General features: G+C 49.5%; 1 protein-coding gene across 1 annotated transcript; it reads left to right on the forward strand.

The window, feature by feature from the left end:
• The first annotated feature begins 6,240 nt into the window (after positions 1-6,240).
• Positions 6,241-9,172, forward strand: LOC132388322 (C-type lectin domain family 7 member A-like). The gene is made up of 3 exons (XM_059960658.1): positions 6,241-6,475; positions 7,652-7,713; positions 8,478-9,172. The coding sequence occupies exons 1-3, from the start codon at positions 6,308-6,310 to the stop codon at positions 8,671-8,673; spliced, it is 426 nt and encodes a 141-aa protein (XP_059816641.1). The 5' UTR covers positions 6,241-6,307; the 3' UTR covers positions 8,674-9,172.
• The last annotated feature ends 3,828 nt before the right edge of the window (positions 9,173-13,000 follow it).

Raw genomic sequence — 13,000 nt, forward strand, 5'->3', positions numbered from 1 at the left:
CGATTGATGCACTCAGCAGGTCGGGAGGATTCCGTGGAAAGGAACAGTCAACGTTTTATGGCTGCGACCCTTCGTCAGGACTGAGGGGTGGGAGCAGGGGCTCTATCGAGAACATGGGAGAAAGGTGGGAAGGATAAGTATGGTAGGTGCTGGATGAGAAACCGGTAAGAGGGAAGATCAAGATGAGAGTTATGGGTAGCAGGGAAGGTAAAGAAAGCTCCCCTATGGATGCTGCCGGGTTTGGAGATCAAGTCATATGAAGCAAGGTTAGCAGAGCTGGGACTTTTTTCTTTGGAGCGTAGAAGACTGAGAGGGGACTTGATAGAGCTCTACAAGATTAAGAGAGGCATAGATAGGCTGGAGAGTCAGTACCTGTTTCCCAGACCGCCAATAGGCTAAAAAAATTCAGGGTATTTTAGAGCCTCTTTGACAAGCACATGTATGAAAGAAGAATGGAAGGTTATAGGGTAGCGTGGGTTTAGTACATTTTGCAAAGATTACATTGGTTGGCACAACATGGAGGGCTGAGGTGCCTGCATTGTGCTATGGTGTTCAATGGTTCTAAGGAATGTAATAGAAAAGCACGATAGATAGTCGAAGGAAGCGGTACCATGAGGGAACTGATAGGGAGCTGGAGGAGGAGGGAACAAAGAAACACAGAAAATAGGTGAAGGAGTAGGCTATTCGGCCCTTCGAGCCTGCACCGCCATTCAGTATGGTCATGGCTGATCAACCAACTCAGATCGCTGAACCTGCTTTCTCTCCATACCCACTGATCCCTTTAGCCAAAAGTGTCATATCTAACTTCCTCATAAATATAGCCAATGAACCGGCCTCAACTGTTTCCTGTGGCAGAGAATTCCACAGATTCACCACTCTCTGTCTGAAGAAGTTTTTCCTCATATCGTTTTTCCTCATATAAGTGTTTCCTTTTCCTAAAAGGCTTCCCCTTTAGACTAGATCTGTGACACCTTGTTCCGGACTTCCCCAACGTCGGACACAACCTTCCAGCATTTAGCCTGTCCAATTCCTTTCGAATTTTATATGTTTCAATATCCCCCCTTATCTTCTAAATTCCAGTGATTAAAACTGGGATGTGGGAAGGTAGGGGGAAGGAATTACTGGAAACTGGAAAGTTCAAGGGAGCTTCGTTCTGTGTCTGACACTGGAAAGTGAGAAGCGACGATGTGCAAAACAGCGACAACTACTGTCTGATGCCGGGACTGTGTAATGCGGCATGTCGGGTACTGTATTACATTACTTTGCGTCTGACCCTGACTGTGTGAAGAGATGATGGATCAGGACCTTCTCTCTGCGTTTGACATCTCCGTGATAGCTCGGAAGAAGCGGCTTTTGCTCTCCGTTTGACTACCTGAATGAGTGACGTCATTGACGGAGTGGGCTTCACTCCACGTCTGATCTCAAAAGAATGTGACAGAGCGATGTGGAGGGAGTTTCACAGCGTCCCCGGCTGTGTGTGAGATGGGACGGTGTAGAGGGTGTTTCACTCTGTGACTGACCCCGGGAGTGTGTGATGGCACGGTGTGGAGGGAGAATTCCACTGTGTCTGAACCAGGGAGTGAGTGATAGGACTTTGTGGAGGGAGAATCACTCTGTGTCTGACCACGGGAGTGTGTGATCGGGCGGTGTGGAGGGAGATTCACTGTGTCTGACCCCGGTAGTGTGTGATGGGACAGTGCGGAGAGATTTTCACTCTGTGTTTGACCCCGGGTGTGTGTGATGGGACGGTGTGGAGGGAGATTCACTCTGTGTCTGACCCCGGTAGTGTGCGATGGGACAGTGTGGAGGGAGATTCACTCTGTGTCTGACCCCGGGAGTGTGTGATGGGACAGTGCGGAGAGATTTTCACTCTGTGTTTGACCCTGGAAAATGTGATTGGCCGTGTGGAATGAGCGACATCTAGTGTCTGAGCCCGGGAGTGTGTTATAGAATGGTGTGGAGGGAACTTAAACACAAAGTACTCTGCATATGATGCGGTCAAGGCAACACAAACAACATGCTTGATGAACTTAGCAGGTCGGGCAGCTTCCGTGGAAAGGAACAGTCAATGTTTTATGATCGTCACCCTTCCTCAGGACTGGGGTAGGGCAGGGGCACTATAGAGAACGTGGGGGAAGGGTGGGAAGGTTAAGGATGGTAGGTGCTAGGTGAAAAGTCAGTGAAGGGAAAAATGAAGCTGTGGGTTATGGGTAGCAGCTAGTGCATAGGCAGGAAAGGTAAAGAAGCCTCCCCTATGGATGTTGCCTGATGTGGAGATCAAGTCGTATGAAGCAAGGTTAACAGAACTGGGAATTTTCTGTTTGGAGTGTAGAAGAATGAGACGGGACTTGATAGAGGTGTTCAGAATTATCAGAGGCATAGATAGGGAGGATAGACAGTACCTGTTTTGCAGGGCACCAATAGCAAACAACAGAGGGCATATGTAAACAGTAAGGGAGGGAAGTTTATTGGAAACCACAGGGTTATGACTTTTTAGACAGAGGGTTTGTGAGCGGCTGGAATGACTTGCCAGCGATGGTGGTGGAGGCTAAAACATTAGGGGCATTTAAAAGTCTTTTGGACAGGCACATATTTGAAAGAATAATGGAGTGTTACTGGGTAGTGTGGGTTTAGTACATGTTTTTAAGAATTATATGGACGGCACAGCATGGAGGGCTGAAGGGCCTGCATTGTGCTGTTGTGGTCTGTGGTTCTAACGAAGGTAAGAGGAAAGCTCCATGGGTAGTTGTAGGAGGTGGAAGCATGGTGGAGGTGACAGGGTGCTGGAGGAGGAGGAAGAGTGAAACTGGGATGCTAGTACGGAAGGGGAGGGAATTACTGGAAGGTGGAGAATCCATGGGAGCATCGTTCTGTATCTGACCCCGGAAAGTGTGAAGGGGCGTTGTGCAAACAGCGACACCTAGTGTCTGATGCCGGGATTGTGAGATTCGGCTGGTCGGTACTGTATTACATCACTTCGAGTCTGACCCTGACTTTGTGAAGAGATGATGCATCAGGACATTCTCTCTGCGATTGACATTCTGTGATAGCTCGGAAGAAGCAGGTTTTGCTCTATGTTTGACTGCTAGAATGAGTGACGTGACTGGGCGGAGTGAGCTTCGCTCCGCGTCTGATCCAAACAATAATGTGATAGAACGATGTGGAGGGAGATTCACATCGACCCCGGGGGTGTGTGATGAAACGGTGTGGCGGGAGATTCATTCTGTGTCTGACCCAGGGTATGTCTGAAAGGACGGTGTGGAGGGAGGTTCACTTTATGCCTGATCCCGTGAGAGTGTGATGGACAGTGTGAAGGGAGCCTGTTTCTGTGTCTGACCCAAGGTTTGTATGATGGGACGGTGTGGAGGGAGATTCATTCTGTGTCTGACCTCGGGAGTGTGTGATGGGACGGTGTGGAGAGAGCTTGACTCTGTGTCTGACCTCGGGAGTGTGTGATAGGTCCGTGTAGAGGGAGATTCTCTCTGTGTCTGACCCAGGGAATTTGTGATCGGACGGTGTGGAGGGAGATTCACACTGTGTCTGACCCAGGGTATGTCTGATAGGACGGTGTGGAGGGAGGTTCACTTTATGCCTGGCCCCGTGAGTGTCTGATGGACGGTGTGGAGGGAGATTCACTGTGTGTCTGACCCCGGTAGTGTGTGATGGGACAGTGCGGAGAGATTTTCACTCTGTGTTTGACCCCGGGTGTGTGTGATGGGACGGTGTGGAGGGAGATTCACTCTGTGTCTGACCCCGGTAGTGTGCGATGGGACAGTGTGGAGGGAGATTCACTCTGTGTCTGACCCCGGGAGTGTGTGATGGGACAGTGCGGAGAGATTTTCACTCTGTGTTTGACCCTGGAAAATGTGATTGGCCGTGTGGAATGAGCGACATCTAGTGTCTGAGCCCGGGAGTGTGTTATAGAATGGTGTGGAGGGAACTTAAACACAAAGTACTCTGCATATGATGCGGTCAAGGCAACACAAACAACATACTTGATGAACTTAGCAGGTCGGGCAGCTTCCGTGGAAAGGAACAGTCAATGTTTTATGATCGTCACCCTTCCTCAGGACTGGGGTAGGGCAGGGGCACTATAGAGAACGTGGGGGAAGGGTGGGAAGGTTAAGGATGGTAGGTGCTAGGTGAAAAGTCAGTGAAGGGAAAAATGAAGCTGTGGGTTATGGGTAGCAGCTAGTGCATAGGCAGGAAAGGTAAAGAAGCCTCCCCTATGGATGTTGCCTGATGTGGAGATCAAGTCGTATGAAGCAAGGTTAACAGAACTGGGAATTTTCTGTTTGGAGTGTAGAAGATTGAGACGGGACTTGATAGAGGTGTTCAGAATTATCAGAGGCATAGATAGGGAAGATAGACAGTACCTGTTTTGCAGGGCACCAATAGCAAACAACAGAGGGCATATGTAAACAGTAAGGGAGGGAAGTTTATTGGAAACCACAGGGTTATGACTTTTTAGACAGAGGGTTTGTGAGCGGCTGGAATGACTTGCCAGCGATGGTGGTGGAGGCTAAAACATTAGGGGCATTTAAAAGTCTTTTGGACAGGCACATATTTGAAAGAATAATGGAGTGTTACTGGGTAGTGTGGGTTTAGTACATGTTTTTAAGAATTATATGGACGGCACAGCATGGAGGGCTGAAGGGCCTGCATTGTGCTGTTGTGGTCTGTGGTTCTAACGAAGGTAAGAGGAAAGCTCCATGGGTAGTTGTAGGAGGTGGAAGCATGGTGGAGGTGACAGGGTGCTGGAGGAGGAGGAAGAGTGAAACTGGGATGCTAGTACGGAAGGGGAGGGAATTACTGGAAGGTGGAGAATCCATGGGAGCATCGTTCTGTATCTGACCCCGGAAAGTGTGAAGGGGCTTTGTGCAAACAGCGACACCTAGTGTCTGATGCCGGGATTGTGAGATTCGGCTGGTCGGTACTGTATTACATCACTTCGAGTCTGACCCTGACTTTGTGAAGAGATGATGCATCAGGACATTCTCTCTGCGATTGACATTCTGTGATAGTTCGGAAGAAGCAGGTTTTGCTCTATGTTTGACTGCTAGAATGAGTGACGTGACTGGGCGGAGTGAGCTTCGCTCCGCGTCTGATCCAAACAATAATGTGATAGAACGATGTGGAGGGAGATTCACATCGACCCCGGGGGTGTGTGATGAAACGGTGTGGCGGGAGATTCATTCTGTGTCTGACCCAGGGTATGTCTGAAAGGACGGTGTGGAGGGAGGTTCACTCTATGCCTGATCCCGTGAGAGTGTGATGGACAGTGTGAAGGGAGCCTGTTTCTGTGTCTGACCCAAGGTTTGTATGATGGGACGGTGTGGAGGGAGATTCATTCTGTGTCTGACCTCGGGAGTGTGTGATGGGACGGTGTGGAGAGAGCTTGACTCTGTGTCTGACCTCGGGAGTGTGTGATAGGTCCGTGTAGAGGGAGATTCTCTCTGTGTCTGACCCAGGGAATTTGTGATCGGACGGTGTGGAGGGAGATTCACACTGTGTCTGACCCAGGGTATGTCTGATAGGACGGTGTGGAGGGAGGTTCACTTTATGCCTGGCCCCGTGAGTGTCTGATGGACGGTGTGGAGGGAGATTCACTGTGTGCCTGACCACGGGGTTGTGTGATGGGACGGTGTGGATGGAGCGTCACACTGTGTCTGAGCCCGTTGGTGTGTGATGGGACGGTGTGGAGGGAGATCCACTCTGTGTTTGACCCCGGGAGTGTGTGATGGGACGGTGTGGAGGGAGATCCACACTGTGTTTGACCCCGGGAGTGTGTGATGGGACGGTGTCGTGGGAGCTTCACTCTGTGACTGAACACGGGAGTGTGTGATGGGACGGTGTGGAGGGAGTGAGAGATGGGACGGTGTGGAGGGAGATCCACTCTGTGATTGACCCCGGGAGTGTGTGATGGGACGGTGTCGTGGGAGCTTCACTCTGTGACTGAACACGGGAGTGTGTGATGGGACGGTGTGGAGGGAGATCCACTCTGTGTTTGACCCCGGGAGTGTGTGATGGGACGGTGTCGTGGGAGCTTCACTCTGTGACTGAACACGGGAGTGTGTGATGGGACGGTGTGGAGGGAGCTTGACTCTGTGTCTGACCCCGGGAGTGTGTGATGGGACGGTGTGGAGGGAGCTTGACTCTGTGTCTGACCCCGGGAGTGTGTGATGGGACGGTGTCGTGGGAGATTCACTCTGTGACTGAACACGGGAGTGTGTGATGGGACGGTGTGGAGGGAGGCTAACTTTTTACTGATCCCAGTTGATGCGACGGGAATTATGGAGGGAGATATATGGTTCCTTTATTCTTAGTTGCAGAGCAAACGTGTCCGCAAATCTGGATCAAAAATGAAGACCGGTGTTATTTCATATCCAAGATCGCAAATACTTATGATGGAGCGAGGCAACATTGTTCAGAACTTGATTCAGGGCTCCTCGAAATAAATTCAAACAAGGAAAAGGTACGTCTTGCCCTGAGAAGAGATATCAGTAATCAGGAGATCACGGGATGAGACAAACAGTGATTCTCCCCCCCCACACAATCCTAATCCGGCCACCGCCCCACCCCCCACACTCCTGGGAAGATCCTTCCACAATGTCCCGGCGCACACTCCCGGGGTCAGACACAGAGTGAATCTCCCTCCACAGCGTCTCATCACACACTCCCGGGGTCAGATACAGAGTGAATCTCCGTCCACCCCGTCCCATCAAACACTCCCCGGGGTCAGACATAGAGTGAATCTCCCTCCACACCGTCCAATCACACACTCCCGGGGTCAGACACAGAGTGAAACTCCCTCCACACCGTCCTATCACACACTCCCGGGGTCGGACACAGAGTGAATCTGCCTCCACACCGTCCCATCACACACTCCCGGGGTCGGACACAGAGTGAATCCCCCTCCACACCGTCCCATCACACACTCCCGGGGTCATACACAGAGTGAATTTCCCTCCACACCGTCCCATCACACACCACCGGGGTCAGACAGAGTGAATCTCCCTCCGGACCGTCCCATGAAACACTCCCTGGGTCAGACACAGAATGAATGTCCCTCCAGACCGTCCCATCACACACTCCCGAGGTCAGACACAGAGTGAATCTCCCTCCACACGGTCCCATCACACACTCCCGGGGTCAGAGAGAGTGAATCTCCCTCCACACCGTCCCATCACACACTCCCGGGTTCAGACAGAAAGTGAATCTCCCTCCACACCGTCCAATCACACACTCCCGGGGTCCGACACAGAGTGAAACTCCCTCCACACCGTCCCATCACACACTCCCGGGTTCAGACACAGAGTGACGCTGACTCCACCCCGTCCCATCACACACTCCCGGGGTCAGACACAGAGTGAATCTCACTCCACACCGTCCGATCACACACTCCCGGGTTCAGACACAGAGTGACGCTGACTCCACCCCGTCCTATCACACACTCCCGTGGTCTGACACAGAGTGAATCTCCCTCCACCCCATCCCATCACACACTCCCGGGGTCAAACACAGAGTTAATCTCCCTCCACACTCCCGAGCTCAGTCAATGGGTGTTTCCCTCTCTGTTCCGTCCCTTCAAATGGATATGCAATGAGAGAGTCTGTTTCTAAACATTATCTGAAATGATTTAATTTCACAGAATTTTGTTTCTAATGCTGTCTATCAATCTGTATCATACTGGATCGGAAAATGCGCAGACAGGTGAGGTTTGGACTGTTGCCGGTCTGTGGTATTGGATTGGGACAGTGGGTTAGTTTGGAGAATGAAACGAGGTCGTGTGGATAGAGTCGGGCAGTGGTATCAATTTGAGTTCTGACTCAGATCTATGGGAAGAGAGGGTGTCAGTGAGATTAGTTTGGACAAAGGCTCGGTGTTGTTTTGAGAGTGGAACCGCGGGATTAGTTTGTTGACTGACAGAGTGTTGTCCCGAGAGGGTGAGGAAGTGGGATTAATTTGGGAGATTATTCGGGATTTTAGCGGAGCGCGGTATAATGAGATTCGTTCGGCCATGGACCTGGAGCTGTGGGGAGAGCGCGGTATCATGGGATTAGTTCCGAGGCTGCCAGGAGGCTGTGGGGAGAGTGCGGTATCATGGGATTAGTTCCGAGGCTGACAGGGGGCTGTGGGGAGAGCGCGGTATCATGGGATTAGTTCGAGGCTGACAGGGGGCTGTGGGGAGAGCGCGGTATCATGGGATTAGTTCCGAGGCTGACAGGGGGCTGTGGGGAGAGCGCGGTATCATGGGATTAGTTCCGAGGCTGACAGGGGACTGTGGGCAGAGCGCAGTATCATGGGATTAGTTCCGAGGCTGACAGGGGGCTGTGGGGAGAGCGCGGTATCATGGGATTAGTTCCGAGGCTGACAGGGGGCTGTGGGGAGAATGCAGATCAGAGCTATTAGTTTGGCGACGTCTCCGGTTGTCTACTGTTGTGTCTCTATTGAAATTGTCTAACCCTCTTTGATAGAAATGTGGCCTCTGATCTTCTGTACAAGATATCCTATGGGTCGACCAGCTGCAGTAACTGCGGCTCGTACGGGAGTTATAATTGCAAATGGAAACACAGATTCATCTGCGAGAAGTCGGCACATTTAGACACGGATATTCCTGCAGAGATCCAAGGTTTCTGTCAACAGCCCGTGGGGCCGAGTTCAATCAACTGACTGCACCTCACTTCTCGCCATTCAATCTGCCCCACTCTCAAACCATTTCTACATCTCCCCCTTTCTACTGTTTTTCTCTTTTTACCCTTCATCTCTCTAAATCATTCCCTTTCCACCCCTCCTCTCCCGATCGAACCCCAGTCTCTGCCTCTCCTCTCTCCGTTCTCTATACACACTCTCAACCAAGGGGGAAAAAGACTGCACATTCACCCTATCTGTGCCCCTCCTGGCTTCATACCCACGCTCTAACGAATATAGACACATCCTTCTTGTCTTCTCTCCATATCTCAGACGCTCGAGTCCCGGGAACATCCTCGGAATGCTCCCTCAGGCACTCTTTCCAGCTCAGTGACATCTTTCCTCCATGAGGGCGACCGGAACTGAACACTGCTCTCCAAACGCGGCCTCAGTGACGCCTTGTACAACTTCAACGTGAGCTCAGCACGGTGAAAAGTTGTAAAATTAACATAAATTTGGAAAATTAATAAATACTGCATACAGTTGAATACCGAGGCAGTGTTTCAGTGTTCAGGGAGCGTTCGCAATCTGATGGCGGAGGGGAAGCAACTGCTCGTAATTGGTTGAGTTTTAAGACGCCTGTACACTTCCCCGATGGTTTCGATGAACACAGGGTATTTCCCGGCGGGAGACCGGGGCATTTCACCGACACTTCCTCGGTGATGAATGTGGTCTTCCCGAGGCATTTCTTCTTGAACATGTTCTCGGTGGAGGGGACGATTGCTGACAGGCAATAATTAGCAGTCTGAACCTTCAAGGGAAAGTGACAGCGAACCACACTCCGGGGAAAGCTGGATGTTCAGTCGGGAACATGGCACCTTCTCCGTGTTTGAATGAATGAGCTATGTGTAACCAGATGGATTCAGCATTCTGCTCTCTAGGTCTTAGCGTATATTGTCTCTCAGTGTCGGTCTAATCTCGTCCTTAATTACGAACGCCAATCCAACTCCTTGACATTCCTGCTTATCTTTCAATATTGCCTGATATCCTTGGATATTAAATTCCCAATCCTCTCCACCCTGCAACCACGTCTCTATAATGGCCACTATATCATTCCCTTTTGTACTGCTTTGTGCCACACGTTCACCGACCTTATTTGGAAAAATACGGGCATTCAGACAAAGTGACTTAACGCTCATTGTGCTTTTAAAATCATGTTATCTTTCTCTCGATACACTTGAATTTTCTTCGCTTCACTTCACTCCACTCTTACTTATTACTTTTAAACTTTTTATTTTTCTCGCACAATGGAATGAAGGGAATGACTGACGCATGAGAGAGGAGCTTGCCCAGGGGGATTGGAGGAGGTTACTGGGGGCGACCACGGCATAGCAGAGTTGGGTAGAGTTTCGAGGAACAGTTCACAAGGCGCAGGATAGATATACCCCAGAGATAGAGAAGTTCTCATATGGCATCCGCGGCTGACGAGAGATAATAAGGACTACATTAAAGTCAACGGAATTTAATGTAAGTTAGCAATAGTGAGCAATAGTGAGTGTGAAGTCGGATGATGAAGTAGTTTTTTTAAAAAACAGCCTCAACTGGCTGCGGAAGAATCAGTCTCTGTTCCTCAGGAGAAGGTTGTGGTCCTTTAAGAGGAATCAGAAAATAAGTGAACGTCAGCATGGCGACTGTGAGTGCGGATCTTCCCGGACAAGCCTGTTAGAGTTCTCAGAGGGAGTAACAAGCCGAGTGGACACAGGAGAGACAGTGGATGTCACTGTGAGTGTCTGTGAGTGTGAATCCTGCCGGACAAGCCTGTTAGAGTTCTCAGAGGGAGTAACAAACCGAGTGGACACAGGAGAGACAGTGGATGTCACTGTGAGTGTCTGTGAGTGCGAATCTTGCCGGACAAGTTGTTAGAGTTCTCAGAGGGAGTAACAAACCGAGTGGACGCAGGACAGGCAGTTGTTGTCACTCTCGTGGTTTTTCAGAGGGCATTTGACAAGGCGCCACACTTTAGGCAACTGAACAAGGGAAAATCCTATGGCGTTACAGGAGAGATTCTGGCATGGATCGCGGAATGGCTGACAGGCAGAAGGAAGAGCGTGGTAATAAAAGGCTGCTTTTCTGATTGGCCGTTGGTGTCTATTGGGGATCCTCAGTGGTCTGAATTGCGACAGTTAATTTTACCATGTTTGTCAACGATTTGGGAGATTGAATTGATAAATTCATGGCCAAGTGTGAGGATGATGAAAAGGTCGGTGAAGGGGTAGGTCGAGCTGAGGAAGCAATGCGATTACAACAGGTTAGAGATAAATTGGAAGAATGGGCAAAATGGCAGAGCGAATGTAATGTTGCGAAACGTATGAAAATGAATTTTGGAAAAAGGCACAACAGGGCGGACAATTATCAGTTGGGAGGAAGTTTCAAATATCAGAGGAGCAGAGTGAGTTAGGAGTCCTCGTGTAAGGTTCCCAGACAGTTTATTTGCAGTTTGGGTCTGTTGTAAAGAAGGCAAGTGAATGTTACCATTTATGTGAAAGGGAATGAAACGGGAAAACAGGGCAATAATGCTGAGCCTTCTTTACGCTCTAACCAGGCAGAAACGAGTATTTGCAACGGTTCTGGGCCCCATATCTCAGATATGAGATATATCTACGGATAATATATGGCTAATGGAATGTTGGCCTTGATTACAAAGGGAATTGAGTACAAGAGCAAGGGAATCCTGCATTTGTACAGAGCCCTGGTGCGACCATACCTGGAGTATTGGGTACAGTTTTGGTCTCCAGGGTTAGGGAAGGACATCCTGGCTGTAGAGGAAGTCCAGCGTCGATACACGAGGTTATTTTCTTGGATGTCTGGACTGTCTTACGCAGAGAGGGTAAAGAGTCTGTGCTTGTACACGCTGGAATTAAGGAGATTGAGATGGGATCTGATTGAAACATATAAGATTATTAAGAGATTGGACAAGATAGAGGCAGGAAATATGTTTCAGATGCTGGGAGAGTCCAGTACCAGAGGGCATGGTTTGAGAATAAGGGGTAGGTCATTTTGGACAGAGTTAAGGAAAAACTTCTTCTCCCAGAGAGTTGTGGGTGTATGGAATGCACTGCCTCAGAAAGAAGTGGAGGCCAATTCTCTGTATGCTTTCAAGTAGGAGCTAGATAGGTATCTTATGGATAGGGGAATCAAGGGATGAAGGGACAAGGCAGGAACCTGGTATTGTTAGCAGATGATCAGCCATGATCTCAGAATGGCGGTGCAGGTTCGAAGGGACAAATGGTCTACTTCTGCACCTATTGTCTATTATCTATTGCATATTGTATATAAAGGATGGGTTCTGATTGAAGAGAGTTCAGAGGAGGTTATCAAGGGTAATTAAGGAAATGAAGGGGTAAACTCTAAATAACATTTAGCTGCTTGGGGACTGCACTCACTGGAATTTAGAAGAATGCGGAAGAGCGGGAGTGGGAGTGGGCTAAGTCTGATTGAAACCTAACCAATGCTGAAAGAAGAGACTGGGTGGATAGGGAAGGTCTCTTCCTTTGGGGTTGGTGTATAGAACTAAACTACACAGCCTCAGAATTGAGGAGCACCCTCTCAGAACAGGGGTAGGGAGGAATTATTTCTTTAACCAGCGAGACGTGAATCTGTGGAATGCTCTACCACAGACCGAAGGAGACCAGGTTTCAGTGTGTATTTAAGTCGGTTTTTGATCGTTGATTTCTCTTCTCCTCATCTGGAAATGAATGCTGACGTGTATTTTCCTTCCTCACCAACTACTGCACCTGTAACTTACTTTGAGGGAATCCTGCACGTGGATGCCCAAACCCTTTTCTCCGTACACTGCTGAATTTTCTCTACATTTAGAAAATAGTCTACACCTTTGTTTCTGATACCAAATTGCATGATCATGTACCTGCAAACACGTTATCCCATCAGACACTAGCTTGCCCGTTTTTCCTAATCTGTATGAACCCCTCTGTGGCCTGCCTGCTACTTAAACACTGTTTGTTGATCGGAAATATTTTGGCCGATCTACACTGACTGTGGTTTCCCGATGAGGAAGTAAAACATTCGGTTGCAGAGGGAGATGCACTGCCCGGGATTTGGAGCTTGTTGATTAGAAATGAGGAAATGATTGTGCTGAACTCTGAGCTGTCGTCAGTAAACCGCAGGCTGCTGTAGGCATTGCAATTGTCCAGATGGTCCGAGGCCCAGCAGGGGAGCTTCTCTGATCGTGTTCCATTTGGCTACCAATGGCATGGGTAGGATAAGTGAGGAGAAGACACAGGGTGTTAGGTTAAAGGGCAGGATCTCCAATATTGCTACCCGTGCCATGTGCTAGCAAGTCTAGAACCAG

The sequence above is a fragment of the Hypanus sabinus genome, unplaced genomic scaffold, assembly GCF_030144855.1.
Source record: "Hypanus sabinus isolate sHypSab1 unplaced genomic scaffold, sHypSab1.hap1 scaffold_2965, whole genome shotgun sequence".
NCBI classification, from domain to species: domain Eukaryota; kingdom Metazoa; phylum Chordata; class Chondrichthyes; order Myliobatiformes; family Dasyatidae; genus Hypanus; species Hypanus sabinus.